Here is a 25247-nt window from a genome sequence, read left to right as displayed (position 1 = left end):
CCCATACCTCCTCAGTGTGTTCTTGTGGCCATAGATCTTCACAGCACAGACTCCTTCATCTGCACGTTGCTCCTTCTTAGTCCAGGGCTCCTTCAAGGCTCTCCCTGACTGCTTAACCTGTCCCCTTTTATCCCAGTTATCTTCATTAGCCACAGCTGCAGCCCATCAAGGACAACCAGGACCTCCCGGGGGCAGAGCCTATATACAGATTTTCAAGTACAGATATTCAAGTACCATACATTTCCTCTACTATACTTTCCAATCTAAACCTTTCAATGATTTACCATTTTTGCTTTCTCTTGGATTTTATCAAAAAAGATCTGAAAAAAGAAAGCTTATCTTAGGCTTTGTTTGACAAAGGCAGTGAGGGAGTGTGAACACTTTAAATGAAAACATATGCTGGAAAAATGTGGATGTGCTTTCTAGAGATGCCTAAGGTGGGGAGCAGAATTGCTTCAGTTTTTCCCTGATTTTATCACACAGCTGCTGGAGGTGTTGGTCATTCTGTGCTGTCTCTTCAAAAGTGACATCCACTGTCTGGCTTTTCTATGGATGGGGAAGTGTTGCATTGCTTTGACTGCACTATTCAAAACACCAAGACCGTTTTGAAAATACCTTAAAAATTGTTTAAAAGTTGTAATATCTGTTACTTTCTTTTGTTGTGGAAGCTGTTGAGTTGTGTGTAAGACTATCAGTTTATAAACTAACCTCAGGAAGAACACAGTCAGCAGTGCTTTGGGTTACACATGCCTCAGTTACTCACATAAGCACCACTTATGTGAGAATATTAATTCGCTTTTTTCCATGGTTTTGTCATGTAGGCTGGTGGAGTTGCTGGTGTGTGTGTTGACTTGATCCTTTTTCCCCTGGATACTGTAAAAACAAGACTTCAGAGTCCTCAAGGATTTAGGAAAGCTGGTGGTTTTCGTGGCATCTATGCTGGTGTTCCTTCCACTGCAATAGGATCCTTTCCAAATGGTAAATTTTCTGTGGATTGTGCTTTGTCTTCTTTAAGTAGTAATTTGTGTCACATAGGACATTCATGTCTGTGGCTTCCTCTCCTGTGGGTGCCTGGATTTTTTGAGTCCATGTCCAGCTGTGAGGAGCAGTTTCTAGAATTACAGCATTAGGCAAACTTGAGCAAGACTGGAGTGAAGGATGCTGCAGATTTGCTCTGGAAAGCAACCCTAATTCCTTGGAAGCATTTCTGGATATAAGCCTGTCCTTACTTACAGGAGCACACTAAAGCATTTCTGGGTGCTTGTGTTTTGCTTGTCCTGAACACTTTTGTCATGACCCACTCTTTCTTGGCACTGGAAATGAATGGAATTTCCAAGTGCTTGAGCACTGCAGATGTTTGAGTTAATTGCCCTGGGGATGCTCTGCCCATCTCCCTGAAACAGCAATACTTATATTGTAAAGACATCAGGAATACTTTTGAAACTAAGGCTTTACAAAAGTAGATACTTTTAGTCCCTGCAGAGAAAAGGCATCTGAAATTCCTCATGCATTTGTCCATTTTGTCTTTGTAGGGAGGGATGAAAAAAACAGCAATCTGTGCTGTAAATGTTAGGAGAACTTTGCTGACAAATCCACTGACACCTTCAGATGTTTGATGTCCTTCATAAGGTGATATAAAAAAATTCAGTTCTTTATCTTGGCTGCTCTGTTATCTCCTTTTGAGGTGATAAGCATCTTTTGATTAGTAGAAGGCAATTCACATGGCCCTTCTCTACAATTAAAATATGTTCCCCCGCAAGACATGTCATTTTTTCAGTATTTACATCTCCAAAATCTGCACTGTAGTTTTATCTTTCCAACATATGACAGAGAACTGAAATTATCTTTAGGAAAAGGAATAACCCTTAAGGTGTAAGTGCCTTTGTAGTTGACTGTTACAGTGAATAAACAGCTCAAGTTGCTGTGCTCAGTTTAGTTTTGTGCATTTCTTGTTCGTTGCACAGAACTTTTACAAATCCTTCAGAAGCTTGGAAAAAATGTTATGGAGCTAAATTCAAAATATTTAACTGACAACAGCTAGGAAGAAGTTATTAATAAACTGCTACTGAAACAGTTTTGTACATTGCAGGATAACATAACTGTATCAATTTATGTTTTTTGGGTTTGTTTTTCATTTCAATTGATCAACTGATTGTTTGTTCTTCCCTTCCTCCCCCAGTCAAAAAAAGAACCATTCATTCAATTCAACCAAGAGATGATCCCTCTACTCTATTTATGGATATGGAAGATATCAGTCTTTCAAAATGTGCTGGACATCCATGGCTAATTAATTCATCTTTCTGTAGCTCCCTACTGAAAGTGGCCTGGAGTCCTGACACCTTTGATATTAATGGGAGGTTTGCCGGGGTAGCCGGAAGCATCAACTCCTGAAGGAATTCTCTCACAGATTCTGTTGATACTGCTGTACTGTTTTGGTGTAAAAATACCCTGATTTTAACTACAGCCCTGTGATGGAGGAACAGTGCAATGATTGCATGTGTTCTTGAATTTCAGCTGCTGCTTTTTTTATCACCTACGAAAATGTGAAATCCGTGCTGCCCCATGGATCTTCATCTTACTTGTCCCCTGCAACACACATGGTGGCTGCCTCCCTTGGGGAAGTGGTAAGAAGGAAATTCATCTGTTGTGTGTCCAGGGGAGGAGAGGATACCATTCAGTTATGGGAGCTCAGGTTTGGTGTCATATCTTGTGGCAGTTCTTACAGCAGCCTGGTTTCTCACTATTGGCACAGTGTCTGGGGCTGGGTGTTGAGCTCTGAACACCCCAGGCTGTTCCTGCCAGCCTTGGCCACCTCTGCTCTCCTGTTTTTGGCACAGTGTGTCCTGATAAAATGGGGAGCAGGTGGTCTCTGCAGGTTTGAGGTAAGGAAATGGGCTGTATGGAGACAAACAGGCTTTTCTGGCTCTTTTGCAACTCAAACTTAGCTGATGGCACAGTGCAGAAGAATCTGTTGTGTCTGTGGTTCCATACTATTTTATTTACTGCTCTTATTAACTGACTTTTTTCTTTCCTTTCCCATGGGGTGGGCTTAGCTTTGGTGTATGTTGGTCCCAAGCTCCCAGGGGTGTGGAGATGCCATTTATTTCAGCTGAACACCAGGTGCCTCACTACTACAGCACAGCTATTTCCCATGGGAAGCAGCTCAGCTCTCCCTGCTCTCTGTGGGATCAGCTTTGACACCCAAGTCAATTTTATTCTTCTGTGGAAATGTTACTGATTAGATTGAATGAGATTTAGTCAAGAAACTTAATTTAACATACCAAGTACATGAAGATAGATGAGTACAGCACTTATAACCTGGTAGGTTAGATACTGGTAGGGGTAGATAGAAGGTGATAGAGGCAGGGCTGGGTGGGATTTGTTTGTGTGGCTGCCTCAGGTGAGCTTGGTTAGAGCCTGTGCTGGCAAGTTGTAATTTCTAACTTAAGGCAATGCACAGAACTTATTTCCATGAAGATTCTCTGAAGGCTGTTAGAAATCAGCAGGAGGTTATTTACCACCAATGCACAGCCCTAAAACTCCTTGTTTGCCTGATGTGTCATGGAACAGCAGATCCAGGAGGTGTTTTGAGCTTCTCAAGTGCTATTTGCAGAATCAAGCAAAGTGACAATGGGGCTTATGAACAGGTGCCAGTGCTTTGCAATAAAATCCACCAGAAGAAAGTCTCTTCTTTGTGGAATAGGTTATTCATGGTACCTTCCCTGTGCCTGTGAGGATCCTGTAGAAAATTACAGCCAAGAAATTGAATCAGCAGTAGCCAAAGCCCAGTTGGCTACAGATGACTCCTTCCTACAGAGCCTGTTGCCATTTGTTCCCTGGGCTGGTCTGTGACCTTTACAGCTCAGGCACTTGCTGCTTTCATGTTGGGGCTGGCAGAGGTGGTACAGCACAGGTAAATGAGCTGCTCAGGGCTGTCCCCCGTGCTTGGCTCTGACTACTCTATATGCCATTATACAGAAATGTGGAATGGTAGCCACTGAAATGCCAGTGGCTTTATCATGTGGGAATTATCATGTTGTAACAGCCATTTTCCACCTAATTTTCCTGGCTTTTTTCCACCTCATTTGCTGGCTTTTCTTCTCTTGGAGTGATGAGTGTGAGGAGAGGACTAAGCTCTAAAATAACTGAGAGAGCTATTTAGAGATTTGCTACAACAAATCTCTAATACAATAGCACAAAGCAAGACCTTCTCATGTATGTTTTATGTAAATTCTTAGTTGAGCAATAGAAATATATAAACTAGTCCAAATTGCATCAGGGTGAAAGTTATAATTACAGTTTTATTGATTAATCATTAAGTTTCAATCAGGGCATAACCACTGGGACTATTATTTTGTCAGTAGTCTTTTTGATAATATGTACTTTTCTTCCATTTTATACTTCATGATTTAAATTGCTTCTCAATGTGAAGCATTAAGCCAAAGACTGTCATGTTGGGATTCTTAAGGCATGGCTCTGTATTTCCACACTGTTTTTTTTACAAAACAGAGAAATTAGAATTTAGAGCAAGAAAGTGTTGATGAATTTCTAGGTTTGCTGTTCCTTCACTGGTGAGTATAAATGAGTCAGGTAACCTTCTTGTGCACCAATAAAATGTGAGTCTGTGCAAATCTTAAATGTGTGAGAAATCAGTCAAATGGGAACTTTTAGTTTTTATAACAGCCACTTTCCTGTATTGTTTACAGGCTGTGGAAATTTACAGGAGAAACAGTCCTCTGGAGCTGGTTTGGTCCATTTTTCCAGTTCCAGGCTGGGAGAGACAAAGCCAAGCAATAAAAAGGCAGGGGTTGTAGCAGTGTTGTGTTTTGTTTTGTTTTGTTTCCTTTTAGGCAGGAGGAATATAGAAAGCTAATCTCATCTCCCAGAGTGAGATAAAGAAAAGTGCACACAAAATCTCACCTTGTTAAGCATAATTATTTTTTTTCTATAACTGAATCTCTCTGTATAGAGACTCTGAATATCCCATAATATATTAAAAACTGCTTACAAAGGCACATCCAAAACTCTAGAGGGCAGATACATGTTGTATCATCTCATCAAGGAAGGAGAAGGTTGAAGGATACATGAGTTGGCAGTGGGGGAAAAGCGCTTATTATACCACTTGTGTAACTGAAATCTGGAGATAGAAAACACACTTAGTGCATCCAGGAATTTGGAATTTTTCATCTTGACTCTGCTTTGCCCTGTATGTTTAGTCTGCCTGTATCTTTACAGTGAGCTGCCAAATGTGCTTGGAAAACGTGATATCATAGGGAGTGGGAAGGAAAACCAGATGTTCTGAAATGTTACTTTTAATATTCTAAGGTGGTATAAGTAACTCTGAGAAGGAGCAGCATTTTTAAGCTCTTAGTGCCCATTTTCAGTAGTAACCAGGTGTGTCTTGCAGGCCCAGAGTTAACTGTACAGATTTTTTAATGTCAGTTTAATATGAGTGTGTGTATTAATTACAAGAAACTTTGCTGCATGGAAGTTCCCCCTCTGAGCCTCTCCTACCAAGCCCCTGCAAATGTGGTTTTATGGGACAAGTTTAGGATTGTCCTTGTTTGACCAATGAGATTTCCCTCAGGAGTGCCAAACTGGTTGGATTCAGCACAGCTAATTTGGATTCAGCACAGATAATTTTCCATCCCACTGGCTTTACCATGGAGGTGAGATTAAAGTTGTTTGACTCACATTCCAGAGGAGGAAGCTGACAACAGCCCTTTTCCATCTAATATTTAGATATTGTTATGGTTACAATATGGGCTTTGCAAGATATTAGTGAAAGTTTTGGGTTGTTGCCTGTAAATTGTGGGTTCTCTCTTATCTTTTGTTCTTGATTGGCTATTTTTGATGACATTGTCTTTCTTTTTTTTCTCTACTTTGCAAGACAGCAAGCCACCTTGACTTTCAGAGAGGAAGTGAGGGGGAGGACTGAGGACCAGCATGGGAGGGAGATGTCCTATATTTTTGGCAGCTGGTGGCAATGACCCTGCTCTGGATCTTCACCAGCTGAGGTTATTGAGCTGCCTTTGTCCTTGTGCAAGTTTCTAGAGTACTTTGGGATTAAAAGTCTGGAGATTTGAAAAGCTCAAAAATTTGTCACTTCAGTGAGGAGAGGGGATCAGGTGACTGCACAGGGCAAGGTGAGGACAGGTATTTCAAGGTGAAATTCCAAACTCACTTGGAATTCCAGTGCGTTACCACTTGAGGTACTTCTGTGATAAGAGCAAAGTGTGTGGTTCATCTGTGATTACATCTGACCCTTCATATTAATAACTTTGGAATTTTTTTATCTGCTGTTGGGATGTATCAAATAGGAAAACTTCTTAATGCAGGAGTTATCTTTCTGGGGAATTCATTTACCCTTCTCTTCTAGTATGAACTTGTTTCTTAGAAGAAGCAAGCTCAAATACAAGCAAGTTTACAGTTTTACAAATCATGATTCTGTAGAATGACTTTTTGAGTGTGCTTTTAATTCAAATAAAAGAGGAAAGTGTATGTTTTACTTTATTTTATGCTTGTGGGGTTTTATTTCTGCATAAAAGAGGCATTTTAGACATGATGGACAACACTCTTGTCTATCTCTGTCCATCACTCAGCCACTTCATCCCTCTGCCCTGGCAGCATTGTTTGAAACAGTTAACCAGTTTCAGTTTCAGAGAAGAGGGGAATCTCCAAAAGGCTATTGGTGTGGATTCCAGGAGAGTAACTGGCTAGGTCAGAGAAGAAAGTTGTTATTAATGCTTGTTCTGAGGAGAAGGCAGAAGCGTGAGTCAGACAAATCCGCAGAGTAATGGAATGAAAATCTCCAGCAGGATAATTGGCCAGGGCTTTACAGCATGATAAGCTCTGGAAGATCAGCTTGCAAGAGCCCAATCTAACAGAGACAAGACAGCCACTCACATCAGACATGAAATTAAGATTTTAGGTATTTCAAACTCTAAAACTTGCAGTGTTGGAAGATGTGACTTTTCAGTTCAACAGGAAAGTTGGACACTTTGGGGAGAGCTGATTTTAGTTCAGCAAAGAAGAGATAAAGTACTTATGTCTAGACTTTGGGCTAATGGCTTTGAATATTTTTGCTATCCCTTTTCTAGAAGCTGAACTAATAAATGGACAAAACTGTTCTGCATTTTATGCTTTGCATCCTGTCTGCTCTCAACCAGCGTGGCATGTGCTGGCAGATCATAGTATTCATAAGCTGTGTGCAAATGACAGCAGTCAAAGTGTGATGGGACCTTTCCCACAATACTGAAACTTTTTTTTTCTATTTTCATTGATCAGTGCCTGTCATTTTAGCTGTGACTGTGCCTTTTGTGCTGTGCAAATCTGGCTGCACACAGGCTTTGAGAAAGGGAATACTCCAACCCTGGCAAGATGAGCAGTGGTGGGGAGTGCAGCAATGTAGGTGGTCTTCTGAATTAGTTGTGGTGGGGTTTGAAACATTCATACATGAATCTATGTGAGGTCAGGTCTGCAATACAGATGCTGTAGGATTTTTGCCAAATCCTTATGCAGAAGCAGTGGTTAGGAGATGGTTGGGAAGGTGAGACTGCTGCCTTTGAGAGGTAGTGGAGAAAGAGCAGAGGACGGCTGGAAACTCGGAGCAGTGGTTGGGAATTGGTTGTAAAGATGAATGGGGGCATGAATCCACAAATGCTGCCAACAAATTCATCATACAATTAGAGGCTGAAATAGCAAATTAAGAACTGTCAAATACCTAGCCAGCCACCCACACTGATCTTCTCTTGTGTGCTCCATGCTAACTGCACATAGTGCATCCTCTCCATCAGCTGCTCTCCCCACACTGCTTTGTGTAACCTGCTCAGTTCAGGGCTTAGAGAACATGCTGCTTTACAGTACAGCATGGTGGTTTCATGTCTTTTGATCACAGGGCTGATAATCAGTTGCTTTAGAAATATTTGTAGCTCAGAGTGTCTTCAGAGGAAAGCAAATTTGGATTAAAAAGTATTATAAGTGTAAAGTATTTCCTGATGGATTTCCTGACTTACTGTACCAGTCAGCTTTGGAAATGTTTGAGACACTTTGGAATAAACTTACCTTCAGCAATGTTCTATACAGAGTGTGTCAGGAATAACTCTGAATAGCTCCATATGTGGACAAGCCCATAATTCTTTAAGTGAAAGGGCTGAAGGAAAGAGTAAGATATCAATTAAAGGAAAAATACTTAATAAAATGTAGTTGAAATTTCCATATTCTGGGCCAATGTAACCCCAAGAGAGCGAGAAAATTGCAAAATACTAGCCTTCTTTCAACAGGAGACTTAATGTATTTTCAGAAAATACTGCCTGTGTTCTCTTGCCTGGAATCTCATTACTGTCTGTCCTCCTGTAACTCAGCCTGACCCCACTTGGCTGCTTGGACACAGTTTTATGCTGGATGGGATGCACCACACTGCTTTTGCTGAAAGAATGGTTTGGCTGTAGGATTTAATGAGTTTCTTAAGCCTTTTAAAATAAATTTAACAGACTTTCATGGTGAAAGTGTTGCTGGAATAGATTGGATCATGCAGATGGTTCTGTACATTGACTTAAGGGTCTATTTTTCTTAGGTTTTAAGGATTTCTGTCTTGAAATGTGGTAGTAATTTATGACTCAAGCATCCACCAGGTTAAGGAAGATTTTTTTTCAAGTCATTCAGCTGCCTGATTTTGCTGGTTGAGTTTAAACCAACTGCTTGTGATTGTACTGAGGAACTTCAAAGTCTCTGGGACACAGTTTGTGCTGGAGTACAAAGAGGTGTGTAACATCAGGCTACTTTTGGTAAGTTTTAGGTCTAGTTTTAAAAAGGAAACAAAACCCTACATTGCTTAAATGTTAAAAGACCAATTGATTTTCGCAAAACACAGAAACTTTAAAAACATCTGCAGTGAGAAGTACTTCTGCAAAGCTGTTTTTAGTGTCAGCCTTGTCAGCTTCACAAACTTTCCCTGTTCTCTGCCTGTCAGCTGATGTAACTGGAATAAGAGTTTCTCCTTGCTGTGAACAGAGCTTGGCACAAATTCCCAGTGCTGGAGGACAAAAGTTTTCTGAGGTGTATCTGACACAGCTGAAGGAAAGGTAGGCAGGGAACCCACAGCAGGATTTGCTGGGAATGGATCTGGGCAACTGAAGAGCCATGTGTGGGGAAGGAAATCTGAGAGGGGCAGGAGCCCAGTAGCCCTGAGAGGGCTCCTGAAATGATGGATGATCCCAGCTGGGGATTTCAGGCAGCTGAGGTGAAAAGGCTCAGCCAAGATGGCCATTGTGAAGGAACAAGTGTGTGGTGCTGCAGATGATGCTCTGAAGCAGGAAGGAGGCAGCTCTGGGAAATAATAAAACAGAGCTGTCATAGATTTGAAATGACAGGATGAAATAAATCTGCAAAACAGCTCTGCAGATTCCAGGTAAAGTCATCTAAGGTGGGAACGTGGAGGAAGTTGAAAGTGTTTGTGCAGAAATTCCAGTTTTCCAAATGCTTGTGACATTTGGTCCCTGTGAATGGTCTTATCTCTCTGAAATAATATGTTGTTAAGCTCTGGGAGGTGCTGAGATCTGAGGGATCTTGCTGGGTGAGATTGTTCTTTGAAGAAATGTTTCCTGCCAGCATACAGGGGAACTGCAGTTAAATTAATGAAGACCTGGTTGTGTCAGTCAGAGGAAAAGATTGGACAAAGAGCTTGGCATTGTCTAAACTTTCCCATCCAGAGCCCATTAGTCAAAACTTGTTCTCTCCGTGGGGTTTAAATTAGGAGTGGAGTCACCTGTTGATGACCCCAGCAGCTTTACACAGGACTGACTTTCACTGGGCAGGAAGGGCACTCTGTGCTGTGGGGGGGGAAAATAAGATTTAGCATATTCTGAGGCTTTGTGCTGAAGGTGAACGCTTTCCCTGGGGCTGGCATTTAAAGACAGTGGACAGGACATGCAGGGGGCACTTTCTGTCATCCCTGGAGACAATTCCCTCATTAAAACAGGAGTTAACTCTTCCATTCTGTATTCTCTGTGCTCCAGCAGCTGGCACAGCCTGCTGACAAGCACGTGTGGAAGGATTTGTTCACAGCTGCAGTTGTGACCCACAGTGAGCTACTGACCAGAGAAACTTGTATTTTTGTTCTGTCTTGGTCAAAAGTGCAGCAGTTATTTAGATGAAGGTTTATTGGTGGTTGAAATGTTTTGGGTCTGTGATTGCAGCAGTTCAGGTGCTCTGTCCAAGGAATATATTAAATCATATATATGAATATGAGGATATTTCACGTTCCTCCTCTTTTCTGCTCATTTTTCTGGTGATGGGAAGGGTGAGGCAGTTCATCTTCCCTCTGCAGCTCACAGCTCATGATCCCTGCTAGCAAATGTTTCCAACCCAAGAGCTCTAACCACAGTTAGAGCCACTTATTTGGAGAATGAAATACTTTGCTAATCTCATAATATTGCAGTCATTTTTCCCTTCTGTTGATGAGGGGCATCCCAGGGAGAGCTGAGGAACCAAGCATAAATTTACAGGGTTTGGAGAGGCATGGAAAGCTGCAGTGCTGAATTCAAGTTTTGTTGAGAGTCTTTGACGTGAACCAAGAGGGAAATTTCCCCTTTATTCTCCAGATCCAATGGAAATCAGTGCAATTTAAGACCTTTCAGTTTTAAACTTGACTATTATTTTAATAATTCAGTTATCTGAGAAAGGGAAAAGGACATTTTTCATGTTTCAGATTAAAAATAGTAACTTCCTACTTGGAAGGGAGCATCTGACATAGAAACTGATACACTGAGATTATGACATATTAATCTATTTGGGAAGCAGCTTTTTTTTTATATTAAAAAAAACCCAGAAACAAAAAAGCAAACTTGAGCTCCAAGGTAACTTTTGTCTGCAGCAGTATGGTCAGGGCTAATGCAGGTTACACTTAAAAACCCCAAAACCCCAATTTATTGCTGCTTCTCTTTGAACAGGGTCTTAGAGTTGTTCTATTTTTCTTGCTTATTTTACATTCTGTTCAGCAGGCAATCCTTCTGACCTTCAGAAATGGGGTGAGAGATTAGGATTTTGTTAGCAGATTGACTGCAGCCTAAACATATGTCCTTTGATAAATCATAGCATCTTTGTTGTTGTCATTTTTGTGCAGCAGCTTTTCCTCCCTAATGGGTTAGTGATTATCTTGCACAGGTATTGGGAGGTTTAGCCTGAAGTTTCTGCTCTCTGGATGCAAAATTTTATAGTGTCATCAATTGTATTTTTATTTGATTAGGAATAAACTTATGCAAATGAAATTTAAGAGAAACCGTCCCCAGGCATATTTTGTGTTAAGTATTTAACTGGTATGGTGAACATCAATTAAAGCTTCCCAGCCTACCTAGACAGATAAAGTCCTTAAAACTAACATCCCGTTGAGAACTTTAAATATTAAAATCCTTTAGGAAATGGTTCTAAAGGGTTTAAAACTGCATCAAAAGAAAAGATTTCTGGAGTTTACTCCATGTTTCTGTACTAAATTTTCATGTAGGCTGATCTATGCAAGCCAGAGATTTGCTCAGAGTCACTGAGTGCAGGTTCCTAAATCACCAGCCACTCACAAATTCCTTAGCAGGTCTTTGTCCTCACACTGCCCTTCTCCTGCCATGGAGCAGAATGGCTGGCTAATTAATAAGTGGAAAAATATTTGGTCTTGATGCTCACCTAAGCTCAGTGCAGAGAACAGTCCAGCTCATTAGCCAGGAGCTCACCAGGTGCCACAAACGAGGCTCTTGCTGCAGTGGGTTTACAGCAGGGCTAATGCCTGTCTCTTATTAAAGATAACAAGTGCTCAGACTCGATGGCTGTGGGAGCTTTTGGGAGTGTGTGAGTCAGATCATCAGCTGTGCAGGGTGCTGCAGGAGGAGAAAAATGAGATAAATGCTTCCTCAAGCTGCTCTCCCTAGAGCTGCAGAGCTCAAAGTGTTGTACCAGCTGTGTCCCTGCTTCTGAGGAAAACTGTGCTTAAACCTGTGCACCAGCCCAGCTTAAATGCCCAGCCTAAGCCCTTAACAGCCATTGTGGCACCTGCTCTGTCCTCTTCCAAATGCTCCTGGATACACCTTGTGCCCAGCTCACAGGGTTAGTGGTCAAACTGGAGTGGAGGTGCCTAAAAACAAATCTCTGTGTTATCTTTGATTCTCTACCAAACCCTACAAATCCAGCCAGGGGGAAGACACTTTTCCTGGAGCACAGAGGGTGGAAGGAAAAGGCTGTTAATCCAAATAAGATATGTTAATATTTGGATCATAATATAGCACAGAAGACCAGGAGTTGTTGTGTTCTTTTCTGAAGATGTTGGCATTGTCCCTTTGCACTGAGCCTCTGTGTAAGCAGGACCGTGACCACTTTGTTCTTTTTTATTATACAAAGAAAAGTGCTGGGTACCCCTGTGCTGAATTAGATGAATCTGCCTGATTCTCAACAGCTGCTCCAGCTTTAGGTGGGATTGGCCCCTATGCAGAAGTTCCAATTTTAAGATCAGGTGTTTCCAGTAAACTTAGGTGAGCCCATAGGAAAGGCTTTGGGAGGAGGTGCTATTTTTTTTTCCTGGTGTTATTTACAGCAGATCTTATTTTCTGTTTGCTACGGCCACATTTATACTGGAACAAACTGTTTAAATCGGTGTATATATAAAGTTTCATGGCACTTTGGAGACTTTATTTGCTCTGGTCATTCTTCACAGCAGCCAGGACAGTCTGGTTCCAACACAAATCCACCAGGAGATGGCAGCGTTGGTTCGTGCAAGGAGTGCCCGAAAGTTAGAACGCTTTCCCTCACTGACAGAGGAAAGGAATTACCTTAATTTAATCACAACATACTCGGTTTTAGCAATACATAGATAAATGTTAATGAAATACACCTGTTTTTAGCTTTTGTTCCCGACTGGCTAATGCAAGTCAGTAAATTAAAATTAAATTAAAAGTGCACCTAGGTTTTCGTCTAAATACTGGAGTCACCCTCTGACCCAGTAAAGATTTGAGACAAGGATTTTGAAATTCAGTACTCTCTTGCTCAGAAGTGGTCATTGCATTAAAAAGCCGGAAAGGTATAGATGCTAATATTGTCATTTCTGCACACCTGCTCTGTAAACTATTAATAACTTTGCTTGTAGCTGTAAAATCAGGTTTCCATATGGCTTAAATTTGAAAATTCTTGAGCCTTTTGTTTCAGTATTATTGTTTTCCTGCCCTTGTGGTGTATATACATGTGCATTGACTTTGTGTTACCTGACCTGATAGATAAGGAAGGAGATTACAGGGCAGCACCTGAACTTTCCCAGGATCTTTATTCTGTCTTTTTGCTCCCATCAAAAGATGGGAATAGCCCCTGGCTCCAGAGCTTGCTTGGGAAAATGAGCATGGCCCCAGCCAATGGGGTGCTGCTGTTGCCTGATGCCCTAATGTCAGCTGGGGTGGCTGAGCCCCCACTGCTGGGCCCTCCTCATGGCTCTGCAGATGGTCAGCACAGAGCTGATTTGTCACCAGGTCATCCCCAAATCCAGCAGGAATGGCCTGAGCTTGGTGGGCTCTATTGTGCTCCTCTGTGTCAAGCAACAGGCTGTGTGAACAGCCAAGAGATTCAAAAGCAATTTCTTGCTGGGTGACTGGGGAGCTGGTTGGGCCCCCTGTGTGAGTTCTGTCTGTGTTAATCATGTGGTGGGTGCAGGTAAAAGTGTGGGACAGCTGCACACTGCATCCCTCACCCTCCCTGGGCCTTTGCTCATGACTTTCACACCTGAAAATTGAAGTGTGGGCTCTCTAGGTGCAGTGTTACTGGTGCTGCTTGAGCACCCTTGTCCAAGAAAGCAAAGCCTGGAGAGGTGCATTGTGTTCTCTTACCTTTGGCAGGATTACCTGGAGGTGCTGCAGTGATTGGGATCAGAGAGAGGTAGAATTGAGATCTTCTGCACCCACCAGCCAGGCTGTTACTTTTTTAATAAGATACATGTGAACTTAATCTTGCATACTTCCCTTCAGAGCCCTGTTCTCCACATCAAAAGCCTGCAGGGGTTGTTGTTGACAGGAAGGTGCATGTGTAGGAACAAACAAGGCTGTAAGTTCAGGAGCACAGTGAAAATGTCACCCTGCAGTCTGATGTTGGCAGCTGCAACTCGTGGCTTTTTGAATTCCAGAAGTGCCCTATGGAAGCAATCTGACAGCACTGCCCAGGTGACATGAGCCCTTATTTCCTTTCAGAACAGCACAGTGTAATCATTGTTTTTGTTCTTGTGCAGCCACAGACTCCCTTGTAAGCACAGATTCAAATGGAAGGAACATCAAAGTTAATTTGAAATGAAATGCACCCCAAGTAGTCAGGGGGAAATGGAGACATTACTTTGTAGCCACCCTTCTCCTGCCAAAACTGCAGCACCCCAGATGTCAGGAAGCCACGCTGAGCTCTTTGTCTGCTCTTGATTGACTAGATTGTTTTCATCCCAGCCTTTTTAAAGCTTTCCTCCTGCCTCTGTATTTTTAAGGAATAAAAAGCTAATATAAGGACATGGAGTGTTATGAAGCATGAAGTTCTATAAATATTTATGCTGAACTATCAAAAAAACTTGACAGTTCTTATTTTCTTGACAGATTGGGGTCACTTGTTATTTTTGACCCTGAGAATTGAAGAGCACATGGAGTTAGATCTGTTTGTAATGACTTTTGGATATTGTTGTCCAGTAAACTTGTAGGAATGTAACAGGATAACAGATTTTTTTTCTTGGTGTCTTTGTGAAAATGAAACCTAAACCTTGTACTGTGTTACCCACAAATGACCACTCAAGTTACTGTGTCTGTGCAATCTCCAGTGAATTCCTGTACTTTCTTTGGCACACATGGATTTCCCAGTTAGCTGCTTGGTTTGCCCCTTCAGATGGACAGCTTTCACCTGGGCTGCTCTGCACTTGAAGCACTCTGTGATCACTTTTGTGTCTAGGAGCTACAGTTTATTCCTGAGCCCAGCACAGAATGGTCTCAAGGCAGGCTAAAAATCTGGCAAAGCCCTATGGGGTCTGCAGTGTTTTGCCACCAGTCCCATCACTGCTTTAAGTATCCCTGGAGCCAACTGAAGACAAACTCTGCTTCTAATTTTGAGTGCTGATTAATAGGCATTTTCTAGAGAGATGAGAGGCTTGTAACTCCCACACTTCAGGACCCTCATTCTGTGAAATGATGTGCACACAAGCTTAATTTAACCCTTGTCTGAAGCCAAAGTGGCAGGTGAATATTTAAAATCCAAGCCTGTTTTTTTTCAGCAAAGCTGGAGCTTTGTGGCAGCAGCCACATTATTACATCCAGCTGTAGAGTCCAGGAAATTCATTCTGCAGGAAGGGATCAATCCAATGCTTTACCTTGAATGAAGCATGGTGGGTATTTTAAGGTAAACCTTGGAATATGTCATGTCTAAAGCTGATCAGAATGGCTCCTGCTATCACTAGAGGGCACAAAGGAATTACCAAAGAAAGAAGTTTGTTGGTTTTGTAATCCTGAATCTCCACTTTAAATCTGTGAACGTGGGGGGAACAGTCAATTCCTGTGACTGCCAACAGACAGGATAGATTCAAATTTTGGTTTTATCAGTGATTTTCTCAAATCAATTCTACTGCTGCTTTTGAAGTTAAAAATGCCAAGGGTGCTTCCATGTTCCTGTTAGTATAACTTTATGATCAGAAAGTACATGGCTCCCAGAACAAATACAGAAGCTGCTCATGGGACACCTTTTAAGCCCTATAATGACAAACCTGATTTCCCCATTTGCCAGGTTTGTGTTCTGGGAAGGAGTGTTTGCTGTATGAGGAGAAGCCAGCCCTGGCTGCCTGACCCCAGGTTCTTTTGCAGGTTGCCTGTCTCATCCGGGTTCCGTCCGAGGTTGTCAAGCAGAGGGCCCAGGTTTCTCCTTCCTCCAGCACTCTCCGGATCCTCTCCCACACCTTGTACCATGAGGTGAGTTCAGAGCAAAATTCTCAACATTTTCATCCTTCCCACTCAGTGCCATACATGTCCAGAAGCATTCCTACAACTTTATCTCAGTTCTGTGCCTTCCCAGCACTTTTCCATCTATTGTTCTGCTCTTAAAAGTGATTGGCATGTTATGTTTGAGGAAACCAAGCCTCCACCTCCACCTGGGACATGTTTCAAGCAACTCTTTTTTCTCCTCTTTTTATATGGGATACCTACATTTGAAGATGATGGGAAAAAAAAAAAAAAAAAGATTTAGCTTCCAGATTCCAAAGCTCTGCTTGTATTTATGCAAACAGTCCTTGTCTGGGGCAGCAGGACATGGAGTCTCTGTGTGCAGTTTGGTGAATGGTTCCCAGTTTTTGAAGCTGGATTTGGAGGGGGTGACCAAAAGGCAAGATTTCAGAGAGGCTCTGGAGGAGCCAGGAGGAGTTCTGGGAATGAGTGCTCATTTAGTATTAGTTACTTCTGAAAAATAAGGGCCTTTGTCTTCTTTTCAGGAGTTCTGCTGGTCCCTCCTGTGAAAACCTGTTCATTTCTGTTTTAGCAGAGTTTCACAAGGGGGGATTTTCAAGCTGTGTTCCATAAGAGAAAGTGGCTTCTAAAAACAGTGTGGAGAAAAATAGTATAATACATTTTCTAAGTGTAAAACCCAGGGAAAGGAAGACATAAATATGACCTTCAAATGATCCACTTGATTTTTATTTGCTTTCAAATGGAAACTGTTGTGATAACCCTGCACCCTTCTTCTGTGACTTGATTCTGCTTTAAAAGCTGATTCTGTCAAAACCATATGTTTTTCCCTTTCCATATAGCTGGCTAGAGAACCATAAGCCTTGCCAAACACTTGAATTAAGTGCCCTATAATAATAAACAACATAATTTTATATGCACTTATAAAATGAGTTTTAATTGTTTTGAGTATTTTCAGCTGGTTAAAAATACAAAACATTTGTCTTGATAAGGGCTCTGAATCAAGGCTAAGGAGGTGAAAATAAAACCCTCTAGCACTGTAAATAATGGAATACAGTGTACAGTGTTATAATCAATACAGTCAATTTGAAGCTGAGGTGTGACACTTTAGGGCTATAATGCTTGCCTCATAATCACCAATAAATTGTGGTCTTTGACAAACTCATTCCCCCTGGATGATGCTTTCTTTTGTTGCTTTACAGGGTATTCAAGGCCTTTATCGGGGTTATAAAAGCACCGTATTAAGAGAGGTAAAACACTTGTCTTTTTCTCTTTTATTTTGGTTTCTTTTCAATTGCTTCCTTTGCCTCAGTTTTCTAACAAGAGATAATAGTACAGCTGAGATCAGGTGCTCTAACCTTAAGCTCTAAATCCCAGCCTATTTCATTCTAGGTAAGTTACCAGCCTGTAATTTCAATAGAATACTGATAATGAGCACTAAGCAAACCTTTGAGTCGTGCAAAAATTCATTTGCCATCCTGTCTCCCAGTTCTGTTGCTGCTGAATTGAAAAAGGATGGAAAGGTATATGTTAACATGGGAAAACCATAAACTAAAGTACTGGAAACTTTCTCAAGTCTTGTGATTGCATCATGTGAACTATATATGCCAACAATGGTGAACTGGTGGCATCAGGCCAAGTTTAGCACAGACAGATTTAGGCTTTCTTTAAATATATTCGTCAGCAGATGCCAAGGGATTATTTGTCATCTGTATATAGAGAGGATTGTGCTCTCTCTAATTTTTTTCTTTTTTTTTTTTTAATGTGTGAAAGAAATGCATTTAGTCACCCAGTCTGTAGATTTGATATGGCATTACTTAACTCTAAATCAGAAGTATTTCACTGTTAGGAAAAAAAAAATAGGGCTAAAAATATTTTGGTCCACTCAGAAGAAAATAGTTCCTAAACTAAAATCTTTTATAAATGTACTGTGAATTCCAGCATTAGTGTCATGGAAGTGCTTGATATACTGTGTGAACTGAAGGGAGTTTATAAAATAAGTAGAAAAACCTACTGATAAACTCCCTGTCTAAAATTGTTTCAATATCAGATCCCAGGAGATCATCTTTTGACAAAACAGAAATTGCATGATGTATGTGTACCTGAAATAGAGAGATCAGTTGGTTCCTAGGAAAACATCAAATCACAGAAAGGTTTGGGTTGGAAGGGACCATAAAACCCATCTTGTTCTACCCCTCACCTTCCACTATCCCAGGCTGGGTTACCCCAAGTCCTGTCCAACCTGGCTTTGAACTGGGGATGGAGCAGCCACAGCTGCTCTGGGCACCCTGTGCCAGGGGCTCCCCACCCTCACAGGGAGGAATTCTTTCCTGGCATGGGGCTGGACACAGCCTGGGTTCCAGGAAGGGCACCAGGGACATTCTGGGGCTCTCCATGGGACATTTTGGATGTGCTGTGTGGGTTTGTCTCCTTATGTAACTCAAGTGAATAAAGGTTAGGTTTGGATACCTAAAGGTAGGTTTGGATCTTCCCTCTTCTGTTTTAAACACAGGCTCAGTTCTGTTGTCTGTGTTGCCATTGATAATAAAGCCAGTTGCAGAGGCTTTTTAATCTTCATTCAATAGCTCTGTTTTTTGAAGCCTTGCTTCATGCTGAAAACTGTTTTCAGGACAGTTGTGTTGGCCAGCTCTTGTTACAAGTACAGAATAAAGATGGGTATTACCTAAAACAAGAAACACCAAACTTAGCGTTCCTAAAGTGCTGACAAATGCACTGCAGTTTATTGTAGCAGTTTTAAGAGTTTAAAAAATTAGTTATTTGTGCAAAGATGACACCTGCTTTTCTGAAATGTAACCCCCACCACAGCTTTGTCCTGTACTTATTTTCTGGCTCACTAAACGTGTTATTCACTCAGATTTCATTTGCTGACGGGCAAAAAAGGCGAATGAATACGAATCATTTTGATTTCTCAGAGGGGTTCTGAATAAATGAATAAATTTAGATCCCATTGAGTACAGATTTTGCATACTAACAGGTAGATAAAGCACATGGATGCTACTGTGTGCTATTCTCCTTAAAATTTGTTTTGGCATATGTCAGGGTGGTAATTAATTTGCAGACCATATTCATGGCACAGTGTGTGACCCTGCTGAGATAACTTTGTTTACTCAAAATGGCAACACTTTGTTGGAAATTTAATGGGAGTCCTCTTCATTATGTATATTCATAAAAGATCCTTCAGAACTGATTTCAGTTGAAGTATTGCTTTTTGGAAGAATCTGTCCAATAGAATGAGAAATAAGTGACTACTAAATGAAATGTGCTTTCTCTTAAAAATGAAGCAAATCATAGGCGATGTTTAAAAAGAAAAAAAAACCTTTGAATTTAACACTGTTAAGACTGTTGCATTTTTCTGACACTAAATTTTGTAAAGCAATGTCCACTCGAGTAACAGCTTTTTGCACCTTCAGTTGGAGCTGCTGTAAGCCTGACATTTAATCTTGGTATTTTTCCTTCTCTTTGAGTACACTTCTTCCTTTAGGGTCTTTATTTTCAGATAAAAATCTATATTAATACGTTATTAGACACATCCTGGTAGCTACATAGCATATATCAGGTGGTACTTAATTCCAGCTGACTTTTATACTTACAAGGTTTGTTTACATGCTTTGGTTCTCTGCCTACATAAACCCCTTTGTTTAGTTGTAATGGAGTGGGAATTTTTGGATAGAGAGTCTTCAATACATGATTTTTCATTAAAAGAAAATTGGAAGAGGCTGGGAATATTGATGCTTTTCAGATGATTATATTCTTGTGTTGGCAAAGTTCTTGAGCTGGTGTTTAAGAAAGGTTAATTTTAGCTATTGTATTGGGATAAAATTTTGTGTATTATATCAAGAAGATTTCTGGACAGGGATCTGCCTGCCAGTTGATTGAATTTCAGTGAAAATAAATCTGTTTATAAATGGAGTGTGGTGTGGAAGCCTCATCTTCTTGCTTTGGTATAGAAGATCTTTTCAGGCAAGCCTTACTCTGCTCCATGTAATTGGCTTTAGCTGCTGTGCTGGTGCAAGGTTTCATCCTTCAGTTTTGATTCTCACTCTGACTTATCCCCTTCATCTTCTCAGAATGTTTTCTGAGCAGATGGATATTAGAAGAGAAAGAAGATGGCTGAATACATAATGCTTTTGGAAATAACTTTGAGTGAACCTCCAGGCTTGAAAGTTTTGGCTGTGACTCTTTTCACCTTTTTGGTGCCTCTTCTCTCACATCTCCATTACATTTTGGTCTTTACATCTTCCTTTGATGGAGTTACACTGAACTAATCCTAAAATGGAAGGGGAGGTGAGGTACAGTGCATCATTCTGTTGGCAGCAGAAGCCTGACAGAGACATCTGTGCTCCAAGAGGAAGGCTTTTGTAATAAAGCACAAAGTGGGAGTATGGTTATTAGGTTGCTCAATGAGACTTTGAATAAATGGCAGAAATCAGAGGCTGTGAAATGATGTGGAATTCCCATGATGTCATTTCCAAAGCAAATCCAAGTGAGAATTGCCCCTTCCTATGGCTGTAGTGTACCAGTGTGCGGCACTGTGGAAACTGGATCATGCTACTAAGATCAATCAATGAACAGGTAAATTTATTCACATCTTCCACGACAGAGAAAAGTTAACTGGTAAAATTTCCAGCCATCTCATAATAAGGCAGGAGCAGACTATAAATCCACTGCAAATCCTTTAGAATTCCTAAATGGGAATGGAGTTCTGCTGCTGAGATCTTATATAGGCAAATGGAGCCAGATTTTTAATTCCTGCATAATTCATTTTATTAACTATGACCAAGTAGAACATCTGTTAAAATTCCATAATGTTCAGTTCATGGGAAAAAGAAAGAAACCCCTGAGTTCCCACTGGAGCTCTTCCATTTCCTTTCCTGTTACAGGACTCCAGCAGATGTCTTAGAGGACATTCTTGTAAATGAGGGGACAGCACAAAAGAAAAGGAAGTGCTTTGTCCCTTTCCCTGTGTACAGTGAGTTACTTCACTGGCATGTCTGTGTGCAGGTTGCAGCTTCTCAGTAAATCTGGTGTCCCTTTTGTCTTGAATTACCAGGGTTTGGAAGAAGTGAATGAATCCAGAGTGGGTGTTCTGTGTGCTTTTAATCCAGTTTGTCACTTGTGAAAATACTGCAGATGGCCTGGCCTCTAGCTTGGAAGTAGATTCAAAAGAAGCTAAATTATTATTAAACTTTCTTTAAGACAAAGGGGATGGAGAATGACTGGCTCTCTGTAACTCACAGATGTCTTGGAAAGAGACTGAGAGTCACTTTCAAATGTCAGTCTTTGCTGTGCAGGTAGCCCTGGCTGAGCTGGTCTATTGTAGAAACAGGGGAATAATGTGCTCTGACTCCATGATTCAGAAGGCTGAACAATTGCTTTATTCAGCTTTACTATATTACTAATAGTATACTAAATTACATCCTAAAGAGATACTGTACTAAGGAACACTATACTACATGGATACTAAAGAAAAACCTGTGACTGTCTGCAGACAGCCAGGACACAGCTTTGACCCAACTGGCCAAGGAATCACAACAACCTTCTCCAGTGTCCAATTAACAAATCACTTGGGGTAAACAATGTCCAAACCACATTCCACATGTGCAAAACAACAAGAGCAGCAAGTAGAGATAAGAATTGTTCTCTTCTCTGAGCTTCTCACTACCTTCCCCAGGAAAAATCCTGGGAGAGAGAATTATGCCTCTCTCTGTTCAGAGACTGTGAATACCACACTTGTCCTCTTAGACTTTTCTGGGACAATTCAAGCTCTGCTTGTGTTGGCCTCCATTCAGGTGGAGGTGGCAGTGATGCTTTACTTGTTGATGTTGTTTCAGATCTCAGAGGTCTGAGATTGAAAGGAAACTCCTGACAAACCTGACCCCACTTGGGGACCACATGCTCCTGGCTTTGGTTTAGGTGAGGCAGCCCAGCTGTCACCTTGGGCAGTCCCAGCTCTTTAAGGTAGAGCAGCTGTGGGTTGGTTTGGGGTTTGTGGTTTTCCCTTCAGTAAATGCAAGGCAGAGAGCCCTGAGTGGATAAAGGCACTGCTGCTGTCTTGGGAGGGAGGGAATGGTAGAATAACTTTGGGAGGAGAGGGACAGCCAGTGCAAAGGGTGCTGTGGCAGCAGTGTGACAAACAGCAGCAAATTCCAGAGAGCCAAGCAGAACTAACATCTCCTGAGGAGGAGGAGGTACTGCTTGTTGTATGTGTTCCACAGAACTGCTGTCCTTTCACAAGGTGTCTCTCAAAAGGGCTGTGGAGGACCTGCAGTGCAGCCTTTGCAGATGAGGAAGGAGCTAGAAGTAAAAAAACCCAACAAACAAACAACCCCCCCCCCAAACCCCACAAACAAACAAATAAACAAAAAACCCACAACAAAATACTCTTAAACAACTTACTGCCTAGAAGAGGAAGACTAAAGCAACTAGCAGCAAAATGGGCCTTAAAGGCACACCTGCTTGAGTTCTAATTTTAAAGGGTTGTTGAACAAAGGATGCTGAGGGAGTTTGTATAAAAATGTAAAACCCAGCTGAGATATGTTGACCCCGTTGACTGAGGGTTGGAGGGGATTTCTGAGGGCTGAGCTCAATAGGGCACACTGCAAACAGGGAGTTTGTTTATCCATTTAAGGTAGTTGTGCATGCTTTTCTTTTGTTAGGACATCTTTATATAAATATCCTGTTCTCTGAGCTGTTAGAGAGGTTTTTTTTTTTTTTAAGTTTATCTCTGTTGCTGTAGGACAGAAAGAATGTTATTAATACATTCTTTCACTTGCACAATTAAAACTTTGATCTTTTGTCGTTCTCTGTGTATTACAGAGCAGATGTCGATAGAAATAGGCAAACAGGACACTATCTTAGTACAATATTTGGAAAAATAAACATCCTCCTTAGTGAAATATGTGCAGTATCTGTCTTTTGTTCCCTTCTGGAAAACTGAGCTGCCTTTTTGTTATTTTGTGACTCTAGATAGGTTAGGTTTAACCAGGAATTTGCCAGGCAGGAGCTGTAAACACTGGGTTTTGACTTTTACTGAGCAGCCAGCATTTCTTTGGCTTGGGTGTTTCCATATAGAGCATCAGCAGTCTCATGAAAGGGACAGGGGCTGTAAAATGGATTAAAGAGCTTTGTGGAAAATTGTGCAGAGCTTGTGTGACTTCAGGATTAATGGGAGGAAGTTGAAAAATAAGTCCCTGCTTTCCACTCTAACATCACTTTGTCTTGGAGAGCCCATCACTGGAGTTGTATCAGCTCCTGTATCACTTTTATCATCCTAGGTATCAATATTCAAGGGGTTTTCATTTTGAGGGGGCTGTGAGGGTTAAAGGGGATTCTTCAGGGGTGGGAGCAGAGACAAGTCTGGGATAAGGCCTCAGGCACACCCTAGTTTGTGACCTGGAACAGCAGTAAATGGGTAAAATGAATAACTCTGCTGCTGTAGGTTGTGCTCATTACCTTCTCCCTGCAAATGCTGGAATAGTACTTGGAGATGAAAATGGAGATCTCACAAAGCAGCTGTAAATGAATTTTACAGACTACAAAATAACCCTGGTATTCCTAATTTACCAGTTGTGGGAAATGGGTTTTGTGACACGCCTGAATGGTGGGCAGAATCCTAAAGCAAATTCCTTGACATTTGGGAGGAAGGGATGAGGGTTTTTTGGCTTTTTTTCGGTCAAGCATGTTTACAAGCAAGATGTTCTGGTTGAACACTCTCTTGCTCAGGTGCAGTGTCCATACAGCCTGGCCAGAAGCAGAATTCAGCCATCCTTGATGCCATGGATGTGCTGTTTACCAGTGGAGCACACAGTCAGTGCACCTCTCTGACATCAGTGGGTCTATTCAGATGAAAAGAATTCCATATATGCAGAGTATTCCTGTATTTTGAAAGCCACAGCCTTGCAGCTGGGGTCTTTGAAGAGAAAACCACTTGGAAAGCCATGTGCACTCAGAGCACAGGCTGTGATTTGATAATGCAGATTCTTTCCAGCTCAATGTGGGTGCAAGCAGAGTCTTGCAGGAAGCATGTCCTGCTCCAGGCTTCCAACAAAGATACCATTTCCATACATTCTCAAAGCAGCTTGCTAAAGTGTTTCTGCAAATGCAGCATTCATGGTGTCGGAATGTGTTTTGTGGGTGGGTAGCAGCACTGTGGGCAAGAATAAGTTGGGAAGAAAATAATACTATGAAGAAAAAGTTCTATTTTTCTCTGTCATATTTTTGTTTCTTTTGTTGTTTTTTTGGTTTTTTTTGGTTTTTTGGTTTTTTTGTTGATTTGGTTTTGTTTTTTAAATAACCTAGGAACTCTGTTTGCTACACTGATTGTTTTGATTTCTGTGTTTCACAATGGTTTGAATTTTTGGCTGAGTGGTGGCTTTTAGTTTTAATTCCTCAGCTGCATTCCAACATGGACAACTGTATTTTGTCTGTGTAAATACTTTCTGTAGGTCTCAGTTCCTGTTTTGCTAAGTTGTAGATCCATCCTGCTGATGGTGGAGGTTTGGTGGGCTGTTTCTGGTGAAGGCCACATTTTGTTGGTGGGTGAAGCAACTTCTGCATGTGTGTGCTGAAGTAGGTAATTCTCTAACCCCAGAAAGTGTAGGGCATATGTTTATATAAAATATGTACAAATATACATGGGGATACTTCTATATGTAAAATATGGTATAGCTTTTAATAATTTCTTGTCAAGGGTCTTGGACTCTCTGAAGCAACTAGTCCTGTAAATGTGTGTGATTGGTCTGGAACAGCAAGCAATTTAGCAATTTCCTGAAAGTACAGGACTGTTTTTCAAGGATGAAATTCTTGCCTGAAGTAGACCAAAACATGATTTTACAGTGCAAGACTTCCACTTGCAGGATCACGCTGCTGTCAATTTTAATAGCACTTACCTGTTTTTTCATACTGAGGGTACTGTTTTCTGGTTTCTCTGCACCTGCTAAAAACAGAAGCACAGTTAGAAGAATCAGCAATCTGATACTTGAATCTGTACCCAAAGATTATGGTGAAGGTGTGAAAAAGAAACCAGATCTATGGCAGAGAGCTCATATAATTTATCAATTGTGCTAAGGATTGGAAGAATGTCTAGAGAAGCATTTGTGAAAGAGTGCCACAAGAAAAGTTCTTCCAAGTGTTTAAGACATATCATACTTCAATTATTTTGAAAGACTACCTGCTTATTATCTAGCAGGAAATAGGAATTGCTCCCACTGTTTTGAGTGCTGGAGAAGTGCCCCTCAAAAGAGAAAATGCTGAAAGCCATAACTTGCTTCAGGATGTTTTAAAGGCTGGTTT

At 41.2% G+C, this 25247-nt stretch overlaps 1 protein-coding gene across 4 annotated transcripts in view; it reads left to right on the top strand.

The window, feature by feature from the left end:
* SLC25A26 (solute carrier family 25 member 26) overlaps positions 1-25247 on the top strand; it is an 85530-nt gene that overhangs the window by 2981 nt on the left and 57302 nt on the right. The window contains exons 2-5 of one of the 4 annotated variants that reach the window (XM_066558351.1): positions 822-978; positions 2515-2624; positions 15843-15947; positions 17138-17185. In XM_066558351.1, coding sequence (XP_066414448.1) covers positions 822-978; positions 2515-2624; positions 15843-15947; positions 17138-17185 — 420 coding nt within the window. Of the gene's footprint in view, positions 1-821; positions 979-1539; positions 1630-2514; positions 2625-15842; positions 15948-17137; positions 17186-25247 lie in introns of those variants that run through there. The other 3 variants (XM_066558355.1, XM_066558353.1, XM_066558352.1) reach the window with 3 other exon arrangements.

This window comes from Molothrus aeneus, chromosome 12, assembly GCF_037042795.1.
Source record: "Molothrus aeneus isolate 106 chromosome 12, BPBGC_Maene_1.0, whole genome shotgun sequence".
In the NCBI taxonomy this organism is placed as follows: Eukaryota; Metazoa; Chordata; class Aves; order Passeriformes; family Icteridae; genus Molothrus; species Molothrus aeneus.
This window is presented reverse-complemented; position numbering and strand designations above follow the sequence as displayed.